At 48.3% G+C, this 15,069-nt stretch overlaps 1 protein-coding gene across 4 annotated transcripts in view; it reads left to right on the top strand.

Moving 5' to 3' along the window:
* CTIF (cap binding complex dependent translation initiation factor) overlaps positions 1–15,069 on the top strand; it is a 95,132-nt gene that overhangs the window by 46,006 nt on the left and 34,057 nt on the right. For all 4 annotated transcript variants that reach the window (XM_085213079.1, XM_085213080.1, XM_010725146.4 and 1 more), the window contains one exon: positions 6,917–6,993. In XM_085213079.1, the coding sequence (XP_085069205.1) occupies positions 6,917–6,993 (77 nt within the window). The remainder of the gene's footprint in view (positions 1–6,916; positions 6,994–15,069) is intronic.

Genomic DNA, 15,069 nt, shown 5'->3' with positions numbered 1-15,069 from the left:
ACAGCCATCAGTGTGACCCTGTTGTAGTTGGGGTCCCCATGACTTCAATGGCACAGGGTATGGATGACAGCAAGATAAGCCAGCTCTCATAGGCAGAAAACTGCTTTGGAGTCCAATCAAATCCATTGAGAGATCACCAAAAATTCAGCAGGAAAGTCCATGCTCTGCCTGTGGTCCTGTGAAGGACCTTGCTCGTGCCACGTGCCACCACGGTGCAGGCTAACTGGTGCACCAAGAAGGCAGGTCATCGTATCTGGGTGTGCAAAGTGGAATCTATAGGCTTTGAAGGAGACGAGATGGGCAAAGCTAGCTTTGGGAATGTGGAACATTCAGAGGAAGAATAGACTTAAAAGAACGCAGGGTCCCAAAGGGACCAAAATAGCTGAAATTACAAATATTCCCATGGCAACATCACAACACTGCAAGTTCAGGCCAAAGCCAGTCCTCCCTCACCCCCAAATTAGCAGCAGCCGAGCAGAATGCAGGAAAGGCTTTTTGGAGCAGTGCAGCCCTTTCTTTCAGTCAGCCTGGGTTACCCATGTGTAGCCCCAGGCTTTCCAACCTCCAGCAGCTTTGTCACCATCACCCAGCGTGATGAAGTCAACAGTGCAGTTGGTGGCACCAGTGGGTTGGGGAGAGTCCCATGGCTGAGCCCCAGATTTGAAGGGAGCAAGATCAGGGGACCACAGTGAGTTAAATCCATCTGCTCTGAGACTATCCTTGAGTGCTGAAGGTGATGCTGCAGCATGTAAGGGCGTAAGCAGTGCTGCAGTTGTATCTGTATTTACTGGATACGTGTATTTATTTCTGGATGGGACTTACTGCTGACAGTAAGGCTTGTTTTCAAGCACGACCGGGCTAGAGGAAATGCATACAAATAAACAATAAACCTAAACAACACTAAAATAACACCAGTGAAAACAATCAGAGTTACTTCCAGTCACAAAGTATTGTTCCCGTTTTGCTTGAACATGGGAAAAAACTCTGTTTCCTAAGTCAGATTGTGAGCGATGGTGGGTTTGCGGATTCTGGTAACAAAGGGGATTTCTTTTGTCTGTTATTTATACTCTTCCTATGGCACCACATGTCTGTATCGGTGCATCTGGAGTGCCTGGCTCCAATGCTTCCAGTGTGCACCTTGCTCTGTTGGCTCTGTGCGGGTTCTGCAGCTCCACCCTGATTTTCAAGATTTATCATCTCTGAACTATGTTTAACTCAGGAGCCATGGGGCTGAGCGTTAAGAACAGACCTCAGAAAGCTCACTGTCAGCCACTGGCAGAAGGTGTTGGGGAAGATTCAGGGTGCATCATAGAATCGCAGAATTGCCAAAGTTGGAAGATCTCCAAGATCATCCAGTCAACCTTCCACCTGCCACCAATACGTCCCTCCCTAAACCATGTCATTTAGTAGAAAATCAGAATGTTTCTCAACACCTCCAGAGATGGTGGCTCAACCTCCTCCTTGGGCAGCTCATTAATTACTCTAATGAATTATTCTAATGCTTTCATTGCATTTGCAGCCTCCATCCCACACGGGCAGCTTCACCCTGAGTTGTTGTGCCATTCTCTTTGGCTTTTGTTTTTCTAGGATCAGAGAATCATTAAGGTTGGAAAAGCCTTCAGAGATCCCCAACCCACCCACCATGCCCACTGACCACATCCCAGAACACCACAGCTTCGCAGTTCTGGAGCACCTCCAGGGATGGGGACTCACCCACCTCCCTGGGCTGCCTCTGCCACTGCATCACTGCTCTTAGGAGAGGAAACTGTTCCTTATAGCCACCCTTTTATCTCAGGCCTGCATGCAGTGAATTGAAGCTGGCACCATGTATTTAATTTTCCACCTAATTGGGTGTCCACCTTCACAGGAATTGGTAGCAAACTCTGGAGAAAAGAGGGGGGAAGAGTCGAAGCCCTGGGATTGCATGTGTGAAGTCTGCAATTCATTAAAACGTCCCCAGATTTGGGAGAGGGGCTGCATAAACTGTCAGTAGCCCTCAGCAAATGGGATCACAGGAGTTTGCATCCCCAGGGCAATATGGGAGGGCAGCCCTGTAGGAAATAGGTCAGAATTTTTAGTGAAGCTAAGGGAGGGATGATATTTAGCTGTGGCCATACTGATCCCCATTGCTCATCTGTATCCCACTCTTTTTATGTGAAAAATGCCCACGGCGCTCACGGCCGGAGCACATTCACTGCACCTCCACGCTCAGCCTTCGCTGGCAGTGCACACTTATGGCACACTCCCCAAAGATGCAGTTAATCAGGAAATCCTCCAAACCAGGACATCCCCCAACAAACAACTTCCTCTGCCTTCTATGTGATGGGCGTGCTGCACCATGCCGTGATTCATTGGGCAGGCACGTCCTACTCCATGGTGTGCAGAGCATCCCTCCTCTGAGATCTTTGCTTCCATCCCTCTTGGAAGCACCATCCCTTGGACAGCCCAGTTGCAGAATCTAGCTTTGGCTCTGATGACTGAGCATAGCATAAAGGTGTTGCTTTTTCTCTTCAGTTGGCACTGGGTCCTGAATTAAATGGTCTTTAAGATCCCAACCCAAGCCACTCTGGTCCTGTGCAAAAAGAACAGCGATAGATTCTTTATTCAGAAGCAGCTATTCTAATAGCACCTTCCAGGAAAAATGAATAGCTTGCAATTTGAAGGAACAGATTTATCACTTCAGTTTTAATGGAGAGGAAATCATTTACAGGGCCCTTCCTGCCATTGTTAGGTATTTTCCATGGCTTCCAAATCAGGTCAAGGCTTTGGTTGGTGCCACGGCCCTTTTCTTTCAAGAGGCAGAAAATTCCCCTCATGTCAGAGAGGAGAGAGGATGGCAGGCTGGTTGAGTGGGAATTCCTGGAAGGGAAAGAGGTCCAGGCGAGCAGTCTGCCAGGAGATGACTTTGCTGAGAGTGCCAACAGTAGTGGCCAGTGCTGGCCATGGTGATGGGGTCAGTCCCCACACCACTCATCCCATGAGGGCACCTCGTGGTCCCACCATGCACCCCGTGCGTAGCCTGACTCTAAAAGCATTTTTTCTGGATGTGCTCAGTGATGGCACATGCAATCTCTTGAAGACCAGAGCATGGAATTAGCACAATAAAATTGAAATAAATACATCTGCATCTCTGTGCTGTCCCAGACTTCCCATATCTTCAGCAAATGATCCATCATATCCGTGGATGAAAGCCTGATTGTGACACATTGCAAGCATGATTTCTGTGGGTTTCTGGAAGTACACTTGTTTATTTTTTCGTCCTGCCTCTAGCCACAATATTTCTGCTGTTGTCATGCAGGGAGATTGCTGCATCTTCCATAAATCCAACCCCTCCCATCGCTTCCCACCGCCTCAGAAAACAAATCCCACCCTGAGCTTGGGGTGCAATAAAACAAAATAAAGCTGCCAGCATGCACTGCCAGTCTAACGACCTGTTTGCTCAGCCCAGGCCTTCTGCCACCGTTTGCTTAAGATAAGAAGGGGTGGAGATGTTTCTTGAGGGCATGAAGGCTCTTGAGACAAATCTCATGTGGTCTGATACAATCAGATCATTTCTTTTCCTTCTCCCATTGCCCCAGCCTTGTTTTTCTCTCCATCTGTCCTGCTTTTCTCAGCCTTTTGTTTCTCTCTTTCACGATTGGGTCATCTTTTAATGCTTGGCTGTCTCAGAGCTGTGAGCATCTTCTGCAGAACGTCTGAGCAGGCTTATGGGGTGAAGAAGGTTACTTCATGGGGTCAGGTCTCGCATTCTGGGAGTCAGGCTGCGTTAGGCAAATGTGACCACAAAAGAGATGAAACAATGAATCATAGAATGGTTGTGCTGGAAGGGACCTTGAATATCATAGAACCATGGAATGTCTGGGTTGGAAGAGTCTCGGAATATCATAGAACCATAGAATCACAGAATGGTTGGGTTGGAAGGGACCTTGAATATCACAGAACCATGGAAACACAGAATGGTTGGGTTGGAAGGGACCTTGAAGATTGTGGAACCGTAGAATCACAGAATGGTTGGGTTGGGAGAGTTCTTGAAGATTGTGGAACCATAGAATCACAGAATGATTGGGTTGGAAGGATATTTGAAGATCATAGAACCACAGAATATTACAACAGTTGGGTTGGAAGAGATCCAAGGTCCTCACAGCCCCCAGCCCTTACCATTCTCCCCTTGTCCTGTCACTGTCAGGCCATATAGAGAAGTGCTTGCCAGAGGCTAGCACCTCTTCTCTAAGAGCCGCTTTTGCAAAAACAGCAGGATGGATATACCCATCACAAGAGAGCTGATCTCCAGGGGCCTGGCCAAGAGAGCCCCTTTTCTCACAGAGCTGCTGGTCTTCCTTACATTTGGAATTCAAATTTGACGTATGTGTACATAAACGAGAAGTCCCATGGGATTCTCAGGTTCTTCTCCAAGTTGACCACCACCTAAACCACAGACTGTTTTGCTCCAAATTGAGCATGACCCCTATTAGTGGTGGTTCCAAAGATCACTGGCTCCCTGTTCTTTACTTTTCCCACACCTCTCACTTCCAGAACTGGTGGCGCTGAAATGTTATGTTCTCAAGCCACATGTGATCAAATATCAAAATAAAACCATGGTGGGAGAGAGACCAAATGCAGCTTCACTGCCCACTGACAAGCTGCAAACCATCTCTGGGTTGGACAGGAGCAAAGAATGTCTCTCGTGTGTAGGTCTTCTTGTGGACCCATAGCAGGGCACAGAGTGGTCTTCTGTCTTGCAAAACTTGTTTCTTTGGTTCTGCCCTTGGGTTTCACCTTCATAAAGCATCTGTTTGCAAGCGCAAACTTGGAATTGGTGATCTTTATGGATCTCTTCGAATCAGGGATATTTTATGGAATTGGAAGAGCCGTTGCAGACCCACGTTGTCCTCCGTGAGCCAGCTTCAGCTTCCAGCACTGCACTGCACAACCTGCACTGGGGAGCAGCCTGCAGACAAAGTGAGGAACACACAGATGTCATAAAAGTGTGTGCCGTGCCCTTGGGACTCTGGCCTGCACCCAGCCTGTGCCCTCGCCTTCTCCAGGCACTCCACCCTCCTTGGAAGTCGCCGATATTTCCTTTTACATCAGCTCCCCGCACAAAAAAAAGTCTACTTTTCTCCCTTCCAAATTTAGCTCTGCTTAAGCACTGAAATAGCCAAGAGTAGAGACCGGTGACGTTTTTTTTTTTTTTTTTCCAAAACATTGTCTCGTGCCTAGGACTAAGGAAGGGAACCGCTCAGCTTGGGAGCGTGACGCCTGCTCCTCCTCATGGGCACGTTCTGCTCAGGCTCCTTGGGTTGGGGGATGCATTCTCATGGAATTAATACACCCGTTCTTGGGTTGGAGGATGCATTCCCACAGCATAAATCCACCCCTTTTTGGGCTGGAGGATGCATTCCCATTGAATTAACCCACACCTCCTTGGGCTGGGGGACATCTTCCCATGGAATTAATGCATTTCTCCTTGGGATGGGGGACATCTTCCTATTGAATTAACTCATTACTCCTTGAGCTACAGGATGGATTGTCTTGGAATTAATCTATCCTTCCTTGAGCTGGGGGACATCTTCCCATGGAATTAACCCATCTCTCCTTGGTCTGCGAGACATCTCCCCCTGGAATTAACCTACCCCTCCTTGGGCTGGGGGACATCTTCCCCTGGAATTAACCTACCCCTCGTTGGGTTGGGCTATGTATTCCCATGGAGTTAATCCATTCCTCTTTGGGCTGGAAGGCATATTCCCATAGAATTAACCCATCCCTCACACCCTCTGGATGCCCAAGGGCTGAGGAGGAGCAGCATGGCACCACTTTACCTATGGTTTCTCCTTGGAACGAGCAAGAATGCAGCTCCCAAGATGTACTGACAACTCGAAGGAAATTGGCACTTTGGGTGCTCATGCTTTGCAGAGGTGGTTTCAGTTTTCAGGGTAATTGTATTTGCACATGGTTCTGACATGCAGTTTAAATTCTTAAAAATACCCTAAGCTTAACTGTTAGTGAAACATTTGGAAGCAGTCTCACTGCGTATTGTGCTATTTTTTGCCTTGTTTCTTAAACAAGTACAGCTGATATGACTGGGCAGTGGGTCTGCTCCCTCCTTTCCTTTTCCCATTCACTTTGGTACTCATCAGTCAACTGCAAGCACAAATGGTGCTCAGGAACATGATTTAGCGGTGGGTTGTTAGAGTTAGGGTAGTATGGTTAGGTTGAGGTTGGAGTTGATGATCTTGAAGATCTTTTTCAACCTGAGCATTTCTATGATTCAGAGGAGCAGAGGTCTCTGAGACTTAAGCTCCTCCAATGCATTTGGCAAAAAAAAAAGAAAATAGTGACCAGATGGGTGTAAAGGGCTCAAACTGCAGTGAGCAGTAACGGAAAAGCCTCAGTATAATTTTAAGCAGCTTGACATCAAAGATTTCCAGGCTCTTTTCAGTGATGTCCAGGCTGATTCACCGGCTTGAAGGATAAGACACATCGCTATGGAAGTAGAAGGAGCGAGTTTTACGAGGCTTTTATTGCCAGCCTGGGAAATACAGTGCTACATAAATAAAAATCATTGCAGTTATGACAGCTCTGTAGTCCCTGGAAAATAAATAATGCTTTGCACTTTCCTCCAGGAACTTCAGAACTCTTTGCTCACATTAATGAGGCCCCATAATGCCCACAGTAGGGCAGTAATACGGAGTTCACTTGAGCAGACCAACACATCCAATGAGCGTGGGGTGACCTGGCACCTTCACTGGGGAGAGGACAAGGCGGGGAAACTGCACCTCTGCCTCCAGCTTGCTTTGGGCAAGACATTTACTATCTTGGTCAGCCCAATCGGTAGATGGCATTCATCCCTTCCCCAGGGGCTCAGTCAGTGCTTGTTGTATCCCGGAGCTGAACATTGCTTTTCCCTCTTTTCCAGGGTTACCACCCGCTGCCTCATGAAGCTGAAATCGCGCACACCAAAAAGCTGTTCAGAAGGAGGAGAAACGACAGGAGGTAAGTGAAACCTCTCTTTAAAATTCTTTTTAGCCTTTTCGTCCCTGTTGCACATCTTTCCCCACTGTCTCGTGGAATGTCTATGGACACTTCCATCCCTGGAGATGCCCAGTGCCATGAATGGGGCAGCCAGCCCATGGCAGACATGGGACTTGGGGGGCTTTAAGGTCCCTCCAGTCCAACTCGTTTTTGTGATTCTATGATCCTCAAGGTCCCTTCCAATCCAACCATTCTGTGGTTCTGTGATCCTCAGGCTCCCTTTCAACACAACCGTTGTATGGCTCTATGATCTTCAAGTCCCTTCCAACCCAACCATTCTATGGTTCTGTGTTTCTGTGAATATTGCTGTTTAGCAGCTGTCACCACTGAGCTAACGCAAACCATTACTGGAGAGCTGACAACCAGAAAGTGAATTACATATCTGTCCCCATGGTTTGCCTTTGAAATCTGGCATGCTACCTCTCTTGCTCCGGGAGCACTAAGGTCTGGGAAATGGTGTGTCCACCTGACCCTTATGTATATCCCAGCACAGGCAGACCCCCACACTTCCTTTAGAAAAGGCAACTGCAAGGCGTTTGGATCTTGTGGCTTGCTTCCTCTCTTTCCATTGAACACTTTTGGAATGGGTTGAGCAGGGCTTTGCAGCAAGATGTCTGCGTTGAGGAGGGGATGTGCTAACAAGGCAGGCAGCTGAGTTCCTGTGGCAATGATAGTTTCAACCTATTGAGTTAATTTAATGATATAGTTGTTTAAGTTGCATATTTAGTTACATGAGGATATCTCTTCTCTCAGAAGGAGCAGCCAATGGTTTCTCTGCACTGAGGTATGATGCCTTGCTAGGCTGAAAAGAGCTGCCTTGGGCTGCTGCTGTGAGATGTGGGACAAGGTACCACCCCAGAACAAATATCTGAGTGGAAGGATGTGCAGGGTGATGTCCCAGGGGCATAGCTGGATTAGGGCAACCCAGGGTTTTACGTTACATGAGTAATTTTTTAATTTTGCCATGGAGTGCGTGCTTCATTTGTTGCATAGAAGAGACACAAAGATCAGATTAAAGGTGCTGAACCAGGCTGCAGCTCTCCCAGTTGAGGAGCACTGACTTTGGTCTGCTTGGCAGATTTTTGGTGACGGATTGATGTCAGCCACATCTGTCCATGAGAGCAGCTCCTGGATACCAGTGGGTTGTTTTTTTTTTTTCCTTGTCCCAAACGTTAACCTAACCTGCCATTTGCTGCTACAAGACCCAGCCTTCCTAGCCAACAGCAGAGGCTGTTTGGTTTGACCTCTACAGGGCTGCGATATGGAGAACAACAGACTCATTCTCTCAAGCCCTCTCCTCCATCCTACCCCAACCCAACCCACTCTGTGGCATCCCAGGACAATGTGGCTGGAGATGGAGGGCCCAGCCAGCCAAAGCCCTGGGACAGTTGGACTTGGTGATCTTCAGAGATCCAACCCCTACCATTCTGTGATCACTACCTCAGGAAGCAGACTGCTTTGTTTGAGGTCCAGGGGAAGATTGCTGGGGAATGGGAACTCATAAGAAGTTGGCACCATCATCATCCCATTGGTTCTATCACCTTTTGTTGGCTGTTGGTGGGATGTTGGTGGTCTGCCTTTGGGTAATGCAAGGTAATGACTCGTAGAGGATGGGTGTAAAACCCTGTGAGTTATTCATCTCCTCTTTCCAAAGACCTCCCGGAGTATAAAGAGTGGGAGCTTTCGCTATTTCTCCTCAGCATGCCCCTGTTGCTTTTGACAATGAGATTCCAAAAACGTCCCCGAATTTTCTCTCACTGTCCCAGTTTGCTTCCTACGTTTAACTTGGCTTTCCACTTTAACGATCAGGAAAAAAACAGTCTGGCTGCTTTGTTTCATTTTTTCTTTCTTCTTTGGGCCTTTTTTTTTTTTTTTTGGGGTGTTGTTTCTGATGAGATGGAGAGCTAGGGGAGGCAGAAATATCCTCCTTCCCCAGAGAGCTGCGGGTGGCTGTCAGGGACAGTTTCTTCTTCCTGAGAGTTGTGTAAGCACCGCTGACCCCTCCTGCAGACGCCGAAAGCCATTCGAGGTCATCTGGGGTGACAGCGGGAGGGTGGGCAACCCTGCCCTGCACACTGTCCCCAGCCCCACCGACCCACCCCATGGCCACCACACCGCTGAAGGACATCCCGAGGGCTCATCCTCACATCCCCACCACTGGGACGAGCACTGTGCTACGTGGGGACAGCCCAGAGGACGGTGACCGCAGGCTCGGGGCCAGGCAGGGAGCGTCCCAGATCCGCCGGTGGCTCCAGGAGAAGTGCAGGCAAGCTGTGATAGATTTCTTTTCCCATTCTATTTGATTTTACGGACCCTCAGGGACTCTCAACCACCTACGGTGATTAGTTGGACTGATTAAGCAGCTTTTCCTCTTGTGGCAAACTCCCTTTGTGAAGGGTTTTCAATAACCACGCTGCCCGGGACATTGTTCCTGTACAATTTCCTTTCAAAACACCATAAAGGGCACTCCACCACTTTACCCTGCAATAAAACATGACAGGAATCAGCTCTGCCCAACTCAGTCTTGCAAGGGTGAAGTCTCCCCACTGGGGTGGAGGTATATTGGGATGAGCATAGAGAGCTGCCTGGTGCCAGAGCATCCTTTGGGATAAGGAGAGGGAAAGCAAAAGTTTCCACTTGTTTTTTTTTTTTTTTTCCTATTTGTTGATACAAGGATGTAGGGAAGTCACAACAAACTTTAAGCCCAAAGAAAACGCTTCTTTGCACATCTCTGCTTGTGCAGCCTTTCCAGCAGGCTGGGAGCAGTGAGGATGCTCTCAGGTACACAGGGTACACAATGCAGGGCCATGAGCAGTGTTTCTGCTGAAGAGCCACACTGCCCCGATGAAAAGTAAATGACAGCTGGCCACCTGATGCAGACTGGGAAAAAGATCTGCCGTGATTGCTACCAAGGGAAGGAGAGCAGCAAGGAGCTGGGCTGTGGTGGTCTGACTGTGCAGTAATCCCAGCAGAAGGTCCAGCAGCTACACAGAAGTTATCTGACGATCAATCAAGCTTGTCTCTTAACATCAGCCCCAGACTTGACCACCTAGGAGCTACTTTCCTGCTCCCAAACTAGTACAAAGAGTCAAAAAATACATGTGAGTCCACATGAACCGAAGTGGGAGACGTGTACCTCCTCCACCAGCCCACCACTAGACAGGTACGGTACACAGGGGTAAAGAGATGCCCATCTGAGCAAATGTAATCCTTTCCTTTCATTGTTCCTTTTTTTTTAATGCCAGGAGGCAGTGGCAGGAGCAAGCTGGGTGCATTTCCCAGCTGCAGGGTTCACCTCTCTATTGAGAGCAGCATTGGCATTACATAAAGCCTGTACAACACAGGACTTTTTATTCTCTTTTTTTTTTTTTATGATCTCGGCGACGGACGTGACCTCTGTACTGCAGACTAAATTTAACCTGAATTGCCCAGCTGCCAGTAGACTTTATGGCATCAGGAGGCTTTGCAGGTTGTTTTTCTGCGTCCCTGCTGCTGATTGAAAGACCTGCATGCCATCAGCAGGGCACTTCACTGTTAGTAAACCTCAACAGAAATTGAGGTCTGTTGGGTAAGCTTGGGGTTTTATAATGTTACTAATGCCTCATGGAGCACGTGGGAGACCTTCCTGCAGTTCCCACCTTTAGCAGAGACTGCTGGGATTCACCTCAATGGTCGCAGCTGCTATTTTGGATGCCAGAGCATATTGTGGGACCAGGATGGGCTGGGAGCCAAAGTGCTGTAGGGCATTCCCAGTGTTGCTGACATCTGGATCCTACTATACTGTCCATAACTAGGTTGCCCATGTCATGCGAGGTGGTCTAGATGATCTAGATGATCTCTATTGTCCCTTCCAATCCAAGCCATTCTACGATTTAATTCTCAGTGGGGATGCAGTCATTGGCATTTGGAGGATGGTTCTTCTCAGCCAGATGACTGTGTCCAGTTCTGGGACCCCCTGATCAAAAAGGACAGAAGTTTCCTAGAGGGAGCCCGCTGGGGAGTGGCAAAGATGATTAAGGGTAAGAACAGGTTTCTGTGCTTTATTTCACCTTCCCATGTTGACCTGAAGCAGGCAAGTCTGAAAAACAGAGTTGTGGGAGCAATGAAACCAAAACATCTCACTACAGAGAAATCACTGGGATTTATTTCTGTTCTGTCTTCAGCAAGAATGTAGACTTGAGACTGGACAGCCCATCCTCTCCCATCTCATGGAGGAGACATCTTAACAATGAACACCTTCTGGAGGGTTTCTTCTCCAGTGGTGGGTAACTGGGGGTGGACACATGGCTCGTGAGTCTGGTGTGTCCTAAGGCAGGAGATGGGTAAACCAGGGGTCTGCAGCAGTGCAGTGGCATCTCAGCTCAGGCACTGTGGGCACAATTTGAGCAGTTCAGGTAAAATGTGAGCTTCTCAAATCCTTGGAGTTAGGTGGGATTTTGGATTTTGTTCATTGAACTGTTGGATCCTTGGCTCTGGCTAAGCTGTGCCATTTGGATTTGATCCAAAGGTTAAAAGGAGAGAAATATATACATATAGGTGTGCCACAGTACTTGGAAGTGTGGGAGGTCAGGCTTTTGTGCTGGAAATATTGATGGGATTGGTAAGAAAAGCCCGAGCATCACTTGGAGCTTATCATGCAAAGTACTGATTTGACAACTCTTTACATCAAGCTGGTGTCTTGTGTTCCACTGATATCCATTCTGCTTTTAGAGTTGTTTCCAGAGCCTCTCCCATGCTATTCTATTCGTGGTCGGTGCTTGGGCATGTTTCACAAATAAAAATAGTTGCAAGAATACCACTCACCATGGATTTCAGATCTCAGATTCAGCCTTCCAGTATCTAAAGGGAGCCTACAAACAGGAAGAGAATCAACTCTTTGAAAGGGTAGATAACAGCAGGACAATGGGAAATGATTTTAACTTGAAGGAGGGAAGATTGAGGTTGCATGTCAGGGGGATGTTCTTTGCTATGAGAGTGGTGAGGTGCTGGAACAGCTGCCCAGAGAGGCTGTGGATGCCCCGTCCATCCCTGGAGGTGTTCAAGGCCAGGTTGGATGGGGCCCTGGGCAGCCTGGGCTGCTATGAAATGTGGAGGATGGTGGCCCTGAATGCAGCAGGGAACTTCATGATCCTTGAGATCCCTTCCAACCCAAGCCATTCTATGATTCTGTGCTTTTAAGATTACCCATTATTTTGGGTGAACATGAAGATGAGCTTGCTTTCATGGTTGATATTAATGTGTCATTCTTAGTGCTATGAGATTTTGGAAAAGCCTCAGAAGAGTCGTTCCCAGAGGTCAGCAGGACAAAGCTCTCCTGCTGGGAGAGTGAATGGAAATGAGTTCATAATTACAGAATATAGAAGTGACGCGTTGGCTTTTTCACTGTTTTAATTGAGGTTTTCAGAAAGGAAGAGAACTTGAAACAATGCAGAAATGTCTTTTGTTCTTACAGAGCCATTTATTGAGGGGTTCGCAGTGAGTGGAGAGGATGTTTATTACAGAAACCAACAATATCGAGGCGTTATTTTGGTGCAGAATTGCTGTTCCTCGCTGGAACAAAGCAAAATATTTCAGACACACTGTGTGTTTGCTGAAAACTAGCAGCAAGCAAGACGATTTGCAGTTCTATACTGAGTTCAACTAATGGTTTTGGAACAGGAGAGAGGAAGGGAAGGAGGTGAAAGAGTTGAAACAGTCTTCATAATGGCCTAAAGCCCCCTCATGGCCCTACAGCCCACCATGGCCCTACAGCCCCTCATGGGCCTACAGCCCACCATGGCCCTACAGCCCCTCATGGGCCTACAGCCCACTATGGCCCTACAGATCCTCATGGCCCTACAGATCCTCATGGCTCTACAGCCCACCATGACTCTACGACTCCTCATAGCTCTACAGCCCACCATGGCCCTACAGCCCTTCATAGGCCTACAGCCCACCATGGCCTTACAGCTCCCTCATGGCCCTACAGCCCACCATTACTCTATGACTCCTCATAGCCCTACAGACCACCATGGCTCTTCAGCCCACCATGGCCCTACAGCTCCTCATGGTCGTACAGCCCACCATGACTCTACGGCTCCTCATAGCCCTACAGCTCCTCCCTGCCGTACAGCCCCTCGTGGCCCTACAGCCCTCATGGCCCTGCATCTCTCCTGGCCTATAGCTCTTCACACTTTGCAGCTCCCTCATGGTGACCTACAGCTGCTGGAGCTCACAGAGCCTTGGGACACTTCTCTTAGCTATAGGGTCTGGATCTGTGTGCTGTGTGGACACAGTGGTCCCTGTGTGTCTCTCTTCCAACTCAGGATGTTCTGTGACTCTGTGGCAGAGTCTGGCTGGAGGTTTCAATCCTGCACACCATCCCATCTCTTCCATGCCCTGTGGCTGCTGGTGGCAAGACATGGAGCCACTATAGGGCTCTACTTGGGGGCCCAGAGCAGGCACCCCGAGCCCATCAGTGACATGCCATCCAGGAGCTGGATAGTCACTCACGCACATAGAAGTACCCAGATACAGTCAGCACTCTGCCTGTATGCCATGGAAACAGGCGGCCGGCGGTGGTGCGCCATGCGTCAGCAAGGTGTTAGTTACAGGCAGTTTACAGACAGATCATTGTTTCATTCGTTTTGATTGTCTGCAGCATCGCTGTGAGTTATTGCACTAAATTAATTGTCTGAACTGCAGGTCCCCAGAGGCCAATATTGTCTTGGTGGTTTGTTCCTAAAAGGGCTCAGCTGGGTGATTGCGTTACTTAATGAACAACCACACGTGTGCCGGAGCTGCTAATTGCCCGTGCTGCTGGCAAAGCATTACACTACAAATCCTACACCCAGTCCCGAGATGGCTCACCCTATTGCATGGTGCCACAGGCCAAGCACATGCACTCTGTGCTGCAGCATCACTTTCCATTTGCAGTCGGCTGTGATCACGCATTGGTGGTCTGCCAATCGAGGAGCTGCCTTTGGGCATGCCAAAACATCTGGCTTCATGCTCATAGCCTGACCTGGTCAGTGGGAACGGTGGGAGTGGGCTGGATTGGACTTTGTGGTCTTGAAAGTTTTTTCAAGCCTTAGTGATTGTATGATCCTATGAGTGGGCATGGTGGGGGGTTGGACTTGATGTCCTAGTGATCTTTTCCAGCCTTTGTGATTCTGTGATTCCACAATTCTGTGGCTCTGTGAGGGCAGATACCAAGAGGAGCATGGGGAGAGCATATAGCTTACATAATACCATATACTATATCAGTTCAACTGTGTAGTACGTGAAAAAATAATCTTTTCTTTATTCTGAACCATCCCTCTTTTGCTATCAGGAGATTTAGCTTCCAAGTGCTGTGTGCTGTGCCTACCTTCACTCTCCAGCTGTATACACAAAGCAAGAGTCAGCATTCAAAGCAGGTTTTGCAGTTTTGCAAGTGAGATCAATGCTTACTCCAGAATCACCCACCACCCAAGGCAAAAGGGGTTTGCTCTGATAGATGGCAGTGTGACCTGTTGATTTTCAAGCAGCCTGCCTGGAAAGTCCTTGAGAAGAGTCACGGTGGAGTCATTCCAGAGCTGTTCCCTAGAAAAATAATCAGAAGTGAAACCACCTCAGCATGCTTTCAGCAGAAATCCCCATTTCCATGGAGCACACCAGGGACAAGGCAGTGAAGGGGCTGTGGCTGCACTTTCCTCTGCTGCTCTTTGATGGAGCGTTTCCAGCTCCTCAATGCCAAAAATGCTTTCATTTTACATAGAATTCTACCCCAAATGTACAGCAACAGAGCATCTACCACCTTTCCTCCTTCCTGTAAGCCCTGTGGGAATGTTGGTCCCGCAGACCCAGGGCCTCCTGGCACGGCTGCTGGGGGAAGGAGTTGCCAGCTCAAGTTGTTTGGGTTCTTGTTGCAGAAACAATCTTTCTGTCTGACCCCAGTTAGCAACTGATGTTTGCAAAATAAAGAAGTCAAGGCACTGGAAATACTTTCCATTCCCACTCTTGTCTCTGCCCAAAATATTAGTATTAAAAATATTGCGTCTATTATATGCAGCTAAT

Source organism: Meleagris gallopavo, chromosome Z (assembly GCF_905368555.1).
Source record: "Meleagris gallopavo chromosome Z, MGAL_WU_HG_1.1, whole genome shotgun sequence".
Lineage (NCBI taxonomy): Eukaryota > Metazoa > Chordata > Aves > Galliformes > Phasianidae > Meleagris > Meleagris gallopavo.
This window is presented reverse-complemented; position numbering and strand designations above follow the sequence as displayed.